The 10707-nt window shown below is 39.3% G+C and overlaps 1 protein-coding gene across 1 annotated transcript in view; it reads left to right on the top strand.

Moving 5' to 3' along the window:
- Positions 1-10707, top strand: part of atf6 (activating transcription factor 6) — a gene marked incomplete in the record, with an annotated part of 42430 nt that overhangs the window by 24860 nt on the left and 6863 nt on the right. The window contains 5 exon segments of the mRNA XM_024278453.2: positions 2101-2247; positions 6260-6355; positions 6432-6534; positions 7567-7646; positions 7766-7877. Coding sequence (XP_024134221.1) covers positions 2101-2247; positions 6260-6355; positions 6432-6534; positions 7567-7646; positions 7766-7877 — 538 coding nt within the window.

The following is a 10707-nucleotide window of genomic DNA, read 5'->3' as shown; positions in this document are numbered from 1 at the left end:
CTTATAAAAGTATCGGATCGGGACTCGGTATCGGCAGATACACAAAATCAAATGACTCGGAATCAGATCGGGCCCAAAAAAACCTGATGGGGACATCCCTAAAGAGAATCTGATTGTTTTCTTCTTAAACTTTTAAATTTTTCTTATACAGATAGATTGGAATTCTTGATTTATTTATTTATTTTATTTTTTTTTAGCTATTCTGGGCTTGGTGGATTTGTTCTGAAACGTCAGACTTTTCTCCTAAAAATGCGACTTATATATGGTTTTCTTCTTCTTGATTAGACAATTTTTACTCGTGTGACTTATCCTCTGGTGCAATTTATACTCCGGAAAATACGGTAAACATCTCAAAAAGAAAATGAAGCTGAAAACGGTCAGAACAAAATTGGTGAAATTTTGAATATCAGGCAGATTATGGAATTATGCACATAGGCTGGTGCAGATCCTGACAAATGCTCAAACCGGTGCTTCAAAAATGGAAAAAACACGCCAATTTTTCCCCAAAAGACATAATTGAGAGGAAGCAGCATGACGGGGTGAAGGAGAGCGCTTGAATCTGCCTGAAATGTTTCATTTTATTCTTTCTAACAGTCTCCCCTGTAGCGCGGTGTCTCCATTTTCACACGTGCTTAAGTAAACATGTATTTTATCACTCATCGCCATGACAACGGTCTTTTTTTCAGAGCATTGTACGCGTCGCTCATCATCAGATCACAGAAATAGAATCTTTTGCTGTGAAGTACGGACAAACTTTTGCTAGCTTCACCTTCCGCATTTTACTGAAGCTCCGCCCACCCTCACAGCCACACCTATTCTTATATGAGCCCCGCCCACAATCACTGGAAAGGTAAAACGATTGGTTAGACTAGTATAGAAAAACTGAATAGAATAAAAGAGACTGACAAATAGAGAGTTCAAAAATGGATTGATATTTGTTTTTTTAATACAGAAACCATTTTCTAATGTTTTAAATCTGATATTTCCCAATTTTCGCTCCACCTTTGTTCCAATGAATCCTCCGATTATGAAAACTGTTTTTCTTCACCAAACAAACTTGGTTCTGGATGGAAGTTGGAAGAATAAATCAACGTTTAATCAAATCATGTTGCCTCGTAAATCATCTTGTGAGCGTGTGCAGTGAATTAATTCGGGATCTTGGCGGTGAGACCCAGCCCTGAACCTCCCTGCTCCCTTTGCTGCAACAACTTCTTAAATTTACCACTCAAGTGTAAATCAGAGCCGAGGAGCTCTGAGGACGGACGACGACACAAGTCGAGCTTTGCAACTGTAACTTCATCAACACACATGGGTTTAATTACTGCAGGAAACCCAGTGAGTCATTGTGGTGTTTGGGTTTTCCAAACACACCAGAACAATATCCACCAAACATATGTTCTGTATACATGTAAAGGTCATTTCCTGCAGAGTTTAGATCAACAGATTTTGTTTGTTGCAGAAGGAAAACCTTTGATTTTCTTCGCAGAGTTTGCAGTATTCAGACAAAACGAAAGCGTAGCCGTTAGTTTCTGCTGTAATTCTTATTTTGTCTGCGCCGCCGACGGGTGATGGAGCCGTTCTGGTTCCGAAAACCATGAAGAACTTCACCATTTTTGGCAAACGTTTACCTTTCTCAAAGGGTCAAAAGTCTAAAAGCTGTTTACATTACGACTGTTCCTGTCTTTAGTAATAATTGTGACTAATCGCGGCCGGTTGCATAAAACGACTCGGGGGACAGAGAGCTCGTTTCCACCAGACAGAGGATTGAGCAATTTCACAAACTCCTTTTCCACTTTCTATCCTAACAACCGTTTTGTTTGTTTTCATTGTTTTTAATCCATGTTTTCTGCTGGGAATGAGTTTTTCCACAAAGATGTAAGCATCATTTTGTTGGGTCTGCATCTGAGAGTGCAGTTGGGGTGCTGCAGATGTTTCTGTTGTGAGTCTGTACCTGAGTGTTGTGTTGTGTTGTGTGATCTCTTTGAACTGTGTGAGGGCCTGATGTCACAGCGTTGTGGACTTGGAGCTCAGATCCAGTTTGTTCTCACGATGTGAAACTCAGAAAACATTCAGGTTTTTTTATTTGTTGCTTCTCCTCAGTCTGCTTCAAGGAGGCCCAGACTCCAGCCTGGAAGTTGCTCCCATGCAGCCCAGCGGCAGACACCTGCTGGGTTTTTCATCGGAGGCTGAAACAGAGGCGGTGACGGATCCCCAACGAGGCAGCTCGCATTCTGGAGCATCGGACAGGTAAAGCCTTGAGCTGCGTTCACACCCGACGCGGACGCGGGAGCAGCTAGTTTACTGTTAAGTCGATGTTCAGACGTATCAGAGGTCCTGGGGGCCATTTGAGCATCGGGGTGGCAGCAGCATCACGTCATGATTTTGGGACTCAGCACATTAAGAGTTCAAAATCTGAACTTTGGCAAAGAAGATGAGTTGCATCAACCAAGTAAAAACTAAGTAGTTGATGTCTCTGAGCAAATAACACAAGCAGGTTCTCAGGACATCTTGTTGTTGTTTTTGGTGTAGCGATGCTCAAAGAGGCTCAGTGTTCTGCAAACCAGCAGTTGGGAGTTTAGGTGGAAAACAAAAGGAAGACGAAGAAAGACGTTCATGAATGATTAATGAAAATATTAAAATATCGCGATACATCGCTGGATCAGTTTTTCCCCACACCTCTAACGTCGGTGAGATGCAGATGTGTCGTACGCATTTTTTCTTCTCCAAGACCCTCCATGGACCCGGACAGCCCAGAAACCTGCAGCACTCATACGCTCCCCCCCAACACACAGATACATGTGACTATGTGACTAAGGCTTAGCGCGGCTGCCCCAGACCAGGATACACCTGTGGATGTAGTCAGCCGGAGTCGTGGCAGCGTGTCCAAACATGCTTTGCAGCTGATTAGCAGCTTGGTCCAAACATCTGTCCTTTGAAAGCCTGCAGACCTCTGGCTCGGCGGGCTGCGCTCGTGCTCCGACTGGAAACCCGTTAAACTGAGTCCATGTTTGACATGAAGCTTCAGATGTTGGTGCGTCTGTTTTTGTTGAGTTCAGTCCCTCAGTCTGAGGGTTTGAGGTGGTCCAGCGTCTCCCTGGCAGTGCTGGGGGTAAATCCCAGTGCAGAGTGCGTCACATGTTGTTCCCCAGCATTCATCAGCAGGATCAGGTTTCAGGAGGGAACACATTAACCTCCACAGACGTGATGACGGCGCTAGTGCCGCCGCAAGAAGCTTGAAAGAGGAGGAACCCAATCTCTGGTTCAATTATAGAGTGAATGATTCACAGCATTCACACTGAAGTGATTCTCCTCCTTTTACGTACGTTTTTAGGACGTAAAAACTCAATCACACTTTCAACAATTTCTGTAATCTTGGTATCAAAACGTTCAGCTTGTTCAGGACATTACTGCTTGTACTTTTGGTTTTCATAAACTTTATCATTTTTGAAATATTGAGCAAAATGCCTCATAGTGAATGAAGACATGAAGGTGGCTCGTGTTAGAGTGGAGGATGCTCAGATGGAGGAAGCTGATTAGCTGTGGCGACCCCTGAAGGGAAAAGCCGAAAGGAAAAGAAGAAGAAGAAGAAATGAATGAGAATTGCTCAAATCCTTCAAAAACTTTGTGCACTTTGAAACTTGTGAACTTCTTCATCCTTTCAGCTAGAGACAAACCTTAAAATGTTCAGCAACCCCTGAGTTTTTAAAGTAATTTGAACTTTAGCTAACATATTAGCATTATTCTAGCTGTTTCCAGTGTCTTGGCTAGTTTAAAGTTTAGCTAACATTTTAGCATTATGCTAGCTGTTTCCAGTTTTTTGGCTAATCTGGAGTTTTGCTAACATTTTAGCATTAAACAAGCAGTTTGTGGCTAATTTAGAGATATTTACAGTTTTTGGCTAATTTGGAGTTTAGCGAACATTTTAGCCTTATGCTAGCTGTTTCCAGTGTCTTGGCTAGTTTGAAGTTTAGCTAACATTTTAGCATTAAAAAAGCAGTTTGTGGCTAATTTAGACATGTTTACAGGTTTTTGGCTAATTTGGAGTTTAGCTAACTTAAGCGTTATGCTAACTGTTTTTGGTTAATTTACACATATTTACCTTTTTTTGCTAATTTGGAGTTTAGCGAACATTTAAGCATTATGCTAGCAGTTTTTGATAATATAAGACATGTTTCCATTTTTTTTTTTTGGCTAATTTGGAGTTTTGCTAACTTTTAGCGTTATGCTAACTACTTTTGGCAAATTTAGAAATGTTTACAGTTTTTTGGCTAATTTGCCATTTAGCTAATATTTTAGCAAGCATTCAGCATTTTCAGCTTACAGCATTCACACTTGCATTATCACAGCGAGTGCTAAAAATCTAGCTCCCCTTAAAGTCCTGTATTATAGCTGTGAAAAAAGCTCCTCTGAACCAGATTCTGTAATCTAGCGTCCTCCTATAAACCCGCGTATGCACAGGCTGCTGGGTAACCACTGAGCCGCTGTGTCCCGTCTCCAGCGTCAGACTGGGTGTAACCTGTTGGTGCTGCGTCTGTCTCTGCAGCATGTTTCTGATGACGGAGTGAAGGATTTAGAGCTGCCTGTCTCTGGGTTTGGGATGCAGGTCAGCACTTTTGTGCAGAAATGCTGCAGATGATATTTTATCATCAGTGTCACCACATTTACTGCTACAGTACTCTTGTTGTACTTTTACAATAAACGATAAACTTATTTACAATAATTTTGTTTCCTGTTAGGAGAATCTATCATTTGCATTTTAGCTACAACACGATACTGGCAGCCATATTGGCTGTTAGTTCAGTTTTAGTTAACCGTAAACTAAAAAATCAAATTAACAAACCCTTCTTGAATCGATTTAGCTGTAATAATCAAAATAATTTTTGTTTTATATCTCAAAATTTTTCTTGCAAAATAATTTCTTTGTTAGTTTTAATACAATAATTCATGTTTTTTTTCTTTTAAGAGTTCAATCTTTGTTGTTGTTTCTTATCTCAGGTGTTGGAGCCATTTGGCTGTAATGATGCTGTTAATTGCATGTCCTGCATGCGCCTGTCATTCTCTGGTCATGTAGGTTCTGGCCCACTTTGGAATCGATTCATTCTGGGAGCTGCCGTGTCTTTAGATTTAGAACTTGGGAAGCACGGCGACACATTTATCTTAGTCTGTATTCAGACTGGTCACATTTGGTCCACTTAAAGTGAACTAGAGTTTGATAATCTGGTTCAAAGTTTCAGTGTGAATACACACAAGTGGACCAGGAACCGCCATCGGACCCATCTTTTGGGGTGTTCTTGGTTGGTTTCCAATCGGACTGAACTTCAGTTCTCTCTGAGATTCCTCTGTGTGAATACGGTTCGCTTTAAGACCGAAATAAGTGAACCAAACCGCTACTGTAGCCGGCGGTAAACACGTTCGGAACGCGTCGGTGAACTGTGGACGAATGTAAAGCATCGATTGTCATGTTAGCAAAAAGGATGTAATTGGTTAGTTTACTTGTTGGAGCGTTAATTTTAATACTGTTAAAAACGCTTATTAATGTATCTTCTCAGTAAAACAGTTTTGCAGCATTCCTCGGCTGGACCAAACCAGCAGTAAAAGGTGTTGAACTTCACGTTGATACAGACGCTCCAAATCGATTAGCAAAAAAAAGAAGTTTGAATAAGTTAAAATCCTAGCAAACTGCAGCATCTTCATGTTTTTATTTTGTTCTGACCCGCCCCCGTGACTGCTGGCCAATGACTGAAGAGATCTTTAGTCACATGCTTTTGTTTACAAGCTTTGGTCCGGAACAGAAATCTCTGGTAGATCCCAGTCAGTTTTAAATTAATTTGTCTTTCAAGTCCCACTCTGATCATCGTTTGAGTTATTTTCAAAGCGTTTCCAGTGTCTTTTATTTTTAATTACTGTATTTCTTTTTCACTATCATGGCCGTATTTGGCTTCAAGAAAAATAGAAAGAATCTAGTCTCTTAGTGCAACGAGACTCTTTTTTTTCCTGCTGCAGATTCACCTAAATGTGAATGAAGACATTTGAATTTAAACAATTTTAAGCCTAATTTTCTTTTTATATATGCCCTCCTTAATTGGAAAAGTTACACAAAAAGTTCAGTTTGAGTGTTAAAAATACAAAAACCCAATTTTCATCAGAGTGGGTCTTTAAATCATGAATTGTAAATCCTAATCTGATGGATTCAGTATCTTGTCAGTGATAACAACTGTCATTTCACACATTCTCTCTTTGCTTTTTTCTCGTCTTCCAGCGCTGGCGGTAAGGCTTTGATGGTGGTGAAGGATCCCGTCTTCCTCAGGCCGCCTCCCCCCTGTCAACCTTCTATCAACAGGACCAAATGTATCCAGTAAGTATTCAATCACTACAGGCGTTTGTGCTCCTTCTGCTTCACCTAACCGCGGATCTCTGTGTGAACCTGATAGGCTGGCTCATGAGCTCAGTGGTTGGGTCCACCGCCATGAAGTGGAGCAGACCAAATCCAGACGAATGAGCAGCAGCCCCCACCGACCCACCAGGACCACTCTGGTGAGTCACAATCATAAGCAAATCAATCCAATCATCCGAGTCGCAGAAAAAATGTCGTTTATCACGTTGCGACTTTTGCTGTGGAGGGATTTCCTGTAATTGAAAGGCGCCGCTTCAGCACCTGTCACAGGTTTCTGCCTCACATTGTTCCTTTCGGGCTGACTTTAATCCGACAGCACCGAGTCGGTAAACACTGTGGGATTAGAGGCCTCTGCTCTTTTTTTAGGGGTCTGTCAGAACACGTCCAGTCTGGAGAATGGAAACGGTCAGGAGTTTAGCTAGTATTTCAGAATTATGCTAGCTCTTTTGTCAAAATTAGCCTTTTTTTTAAAGTTATTTAGACAAATTTAGAGTTTTGCTAATATTATAACATTATGCTAGATTTTCTTGTAAAAATTAGATTTTTGTAATTATTTATCACATTTTGAGTTTAGCTAGTACTTTAACATTATGCTAGCTGTTTTGTCAAAATTATATTTTTTGAAGTTCTTTTGGCAGATTTGGAGTTTAGCTAATATTTTAGCAATATGCAAACTGTTTCGTCAAAAATAGATATTTTTCTAAAAGTTTTTTAAGCTAATTTGGAGTTGATCTAGTATTTTAGCATCATGCTAGCTGTTTAGTCAAAATTAGAGTTTTTTTTTAGTTCTTTAGGCAAATTTAGTTTAGCTAATATTTTAACATTATGGTAGATTTTTGGGGCAAAAATAGACTTTTATATTTATGCAGGCAAATTTCAAATTTAGCTAATACTTTAGCATTATGCTAGCTGTTTTGAAAATTAGAATTTTTTTAAAAACTATTTTAGGCTAATATTTTTTCAAGCTTTCAGATTCAGCGTTTTCAGCTATCAGTTTTAGCATCTTCAGCGGCGGCGTTCAGCTAACTGCATTCACTCTTGCATTATCACAGGTAATATATCCAGTTAAAACCGTGTTTTTGTAGATACTAAAAACGTTGTTTCCTCTCATCTTTAGAGCATTAGGATGTTCTTGCTAAAAAGAGTTTAAATGCTGATGTTTTCCCTCCCAGAAAAGCTACTTAAAGCGGAGCAAAGAGGCGGACGACGCTCAGATTGTGACCGTCCCGTACGCAGGAACCACTGAGGGGAAGTGAGTCACCTGCTGCTTCAGTTTCTACACTCAAACCTTTTTCAGCTTTGCACTTTTTTGTCTTAAAAACAAAAGAGTTCATTTTTTCTGCTAATTTGATCTTTAATTCCACCCAGCAGGAGCCCTGGCAGCGAGCTGCAGCTCTACTACGCCCCAAAACACGTTTACAGCGACTTTTTTGAGGAGCTGAACCGTCAGGCGGACACGTTCTACGTGGTTTCTTTCCGAAGGGTGAGTTTCTCTTCCCTGATTCTTTAGCTTAGATTACGGAGGAGATTGTAAAATCTTTTTCAGATGAAACTGTTCTTCTCTTCGTACTAGGACGTCCCAATCAGATGTTTTTGAACCCGATTCAGAGTCATTTGATTTTGAGAATCCACTGATTCCGACTCCCAATCTGATACTTCTGCAAAAATAATATTAATAATGAACAGATTCAGGTTGTTCATGAGTTTTATTTTATTAGCCTTATAAATATTAAATAATTAACTAAGAAAAATATGTCTCGTGATAAAGTTTGGTGACTCTAGCTTTAATCTCCTAAACGTTATTGAACATTTTTGATCAAATGTGATTCATATTTAACTCTTAAAAATTAAATGGACTTTTTTCCATAATTTTTGTAGCATAAATACAATGAGTTGTCATAATTAGCTCATACTAATGTAAACATTTGTTAGTGTTTGTTGTTTTTGAGACATTCTTTTATTTTTTATCATTTTGTCATAGTTTGCACTTTGCAGACGGCCCCTCAGCAGTGTCTCCCATGAAAAAAGTAAAAAATAGATAATATATGTATTCTTTTCTTTTTAATGCCTTTGTTTGTGTGAAGAAAAAACAATTTATTCACTTACTGTCATTTCTACACATTTATAAAAACAGTTATTGAAGTTTTTATTACCTAGCTAACTTTCCGAGCTGTTTTAGTTCTCATTAGTGTCGCGTTCTGCTGCGTTTTATGGAAATAAAATGTTGTGATCCATTCATGATATGCAGACTTCTAATAGAGTGTGTGTCTGTTATAAAAGGTTTGGAGTTTCAAATATCTGATTGAATCTGAAACCATGTGATCGGGACTCACAACATCTCTAGTTTGTATCATAAAGTTTTATTTAAAAGATAAAAGTCCCACAGTTTTGGTGTCATCATTCTTTTAGTGTTTGATCTTTTTGAATCCTCATAGACAAATTAGAGCATTTTTTATTCTTCTTTTTCCAGGATTTTTGGTAAAAATAATTATTTTTTAATTAAGTAGACTTTTTTTTGCAAACCTGTTACTGATTTATAAAGTGAGTTTTTCATTCGGTTTGTTACATTTAATTTAAGAAAAGGAAATTAGTAATGCTCCACAGGAAAATATGTTACAATATGATGTAAAACTCAACAGTTAATGGAAGTTCTCAGTCGTTTGTCTTTGCTAATCTTCATTTTATGTCTAAGTTCTAATAGAAAAATGAAAAACAGCAGAAACCAGGAAATTGTTCGTTATCAAGTTACATTTTTATAGTTGTTTCTATGTAGATAAAAGAAGTTCATTTTGTTTACAGGAGAATCCTATAAAATCCTATAAAAACTGCTGTTTTTGTAATGCAGAAGTTTTCCTTTTCTTATTTATTGTAACGTATTTGGGTTTTGTTTTGTCTTCTGATTTTCACTAGCAGGCTCCTGTAGTTAATCTGGATTGATAGATAGATAGATACCGGTAGATAGACCTTTATTGTCATTATCACAAGGACAATGAAATTGCAGCAACCGTTTCAGTGCAAGTGGCATAAAAAAATACAGAACATAATATAAAAAATACGATATAAAGTATAAAAAATATGTAGAAAAATATATTGTGTCCCTAAATCCTAAAATGTGGTTGAGTTTGGCACTTTTTCGCCGCCTCCTTCAGCTGAGACCACTTTAGCTGAAGAAATGTTGACTTGAAGGTTCATTCAGACGCTCCACCTGCACCTCTGCTTTTGATCGGACGTGGAATGAAGCGGCGGGTCGCTGGGGGAGGATCGGTTCTTGTGTTGTGGTCGGTTTGGGTTCAGCGCCTCACTGTGTGTTGGGATGAGGTGGTGGAAACTGGCGGCTCGCTCGGCGTCCAGGAAACGCCGAGTGTCGTCATGGCTGCGCGTTGGGCTTGATTTTGGCGAGCGCACCCCTCCCTTGATGAAATGCAGCCGGGATTTCCCTCCAGGCCTCCACCCTGACTGTGTTTACCCCCCAGTGACTTCACCTCCAAACCAGGAATAGTGTTCTATGGTCATGGAGACGAGAGCGTCATGTTTCATTTAGTTATCATGAATCTGGATTTAGCTTCTCACATGAGGACCGTCATACAACAGCATTTTATTTGAACTTATCCTAAATAAATCCAAACATTTTCTGCTTTTGATTTTTCTTCTATGTTTGTGCATCCATTTGTGTGTTTGTGGATCCATTTGTGTGTTTGTGGATCCATTTGTGTGTTTGTGGATCCATTTGTGTGTTTATGGATCCATTTGCGTGTTTGTGGATCCATTTGTGTGTTTTTGCATCCATTTGTGTGTTTATGGATCCATTTGTGTGTTTATGGATCCATTTGTGTGTTTATGGATCCATTTGTGTCTTTGTGGATCCATTTGTGTGTTTGTGGATCCATTTGTGTGTTTATGGATCCATTTGTGTGTTTGTGGATCCATTTGTGTGTTTGTGGATCCATTTGTGTGTTTGTGGATCCATTTGTGTGTTTGTGCATCCATTTGCGTGTTTGTGCATCCATTTGTGCATGTGTGCGTCTCTCTTTGGTCGTCATCGCTCCGTGTTCTGACTCCTGACTGCATCAGCTGGAAGTGAAGTTTCCAGAGCTCATACCTCCTGACACTTGGAGATAAATCATCAACATTACAGCAGAAAATCTCTCTGACACAGAAATGTTGAACATAAATCGTACAGAACAACTTTATTTTTCTTCTTCCTCCATATTTGGAGAAGAAACGACACAAAGGTAATAACACAAACGAGAAGCAGAAAGCCCTTCAGTTGTTTTCTGCTGTAATTTGGTGGAATTTTCTCTCAGACCTCCACG

Source organism: Oryzias melastigma, linkage group LG4 (assembly GCF_002922805.2).
Source record: "Oryzias melastigma strain HK-1 linkage group LG4, ASM292280v2, whole genome shotgun sequence".
NCBI lineage: Eukaryota > Metazoa > Chordata > Actinopteri > Beloniformes > Adrianichthyidae > Oryzias > Oryzias melastigma.
The sequence above is the reverse complement of the archived record's forward strand: the minus strand, read 5'-3'. Positions and strand labels throughout refer to the sequence as shown.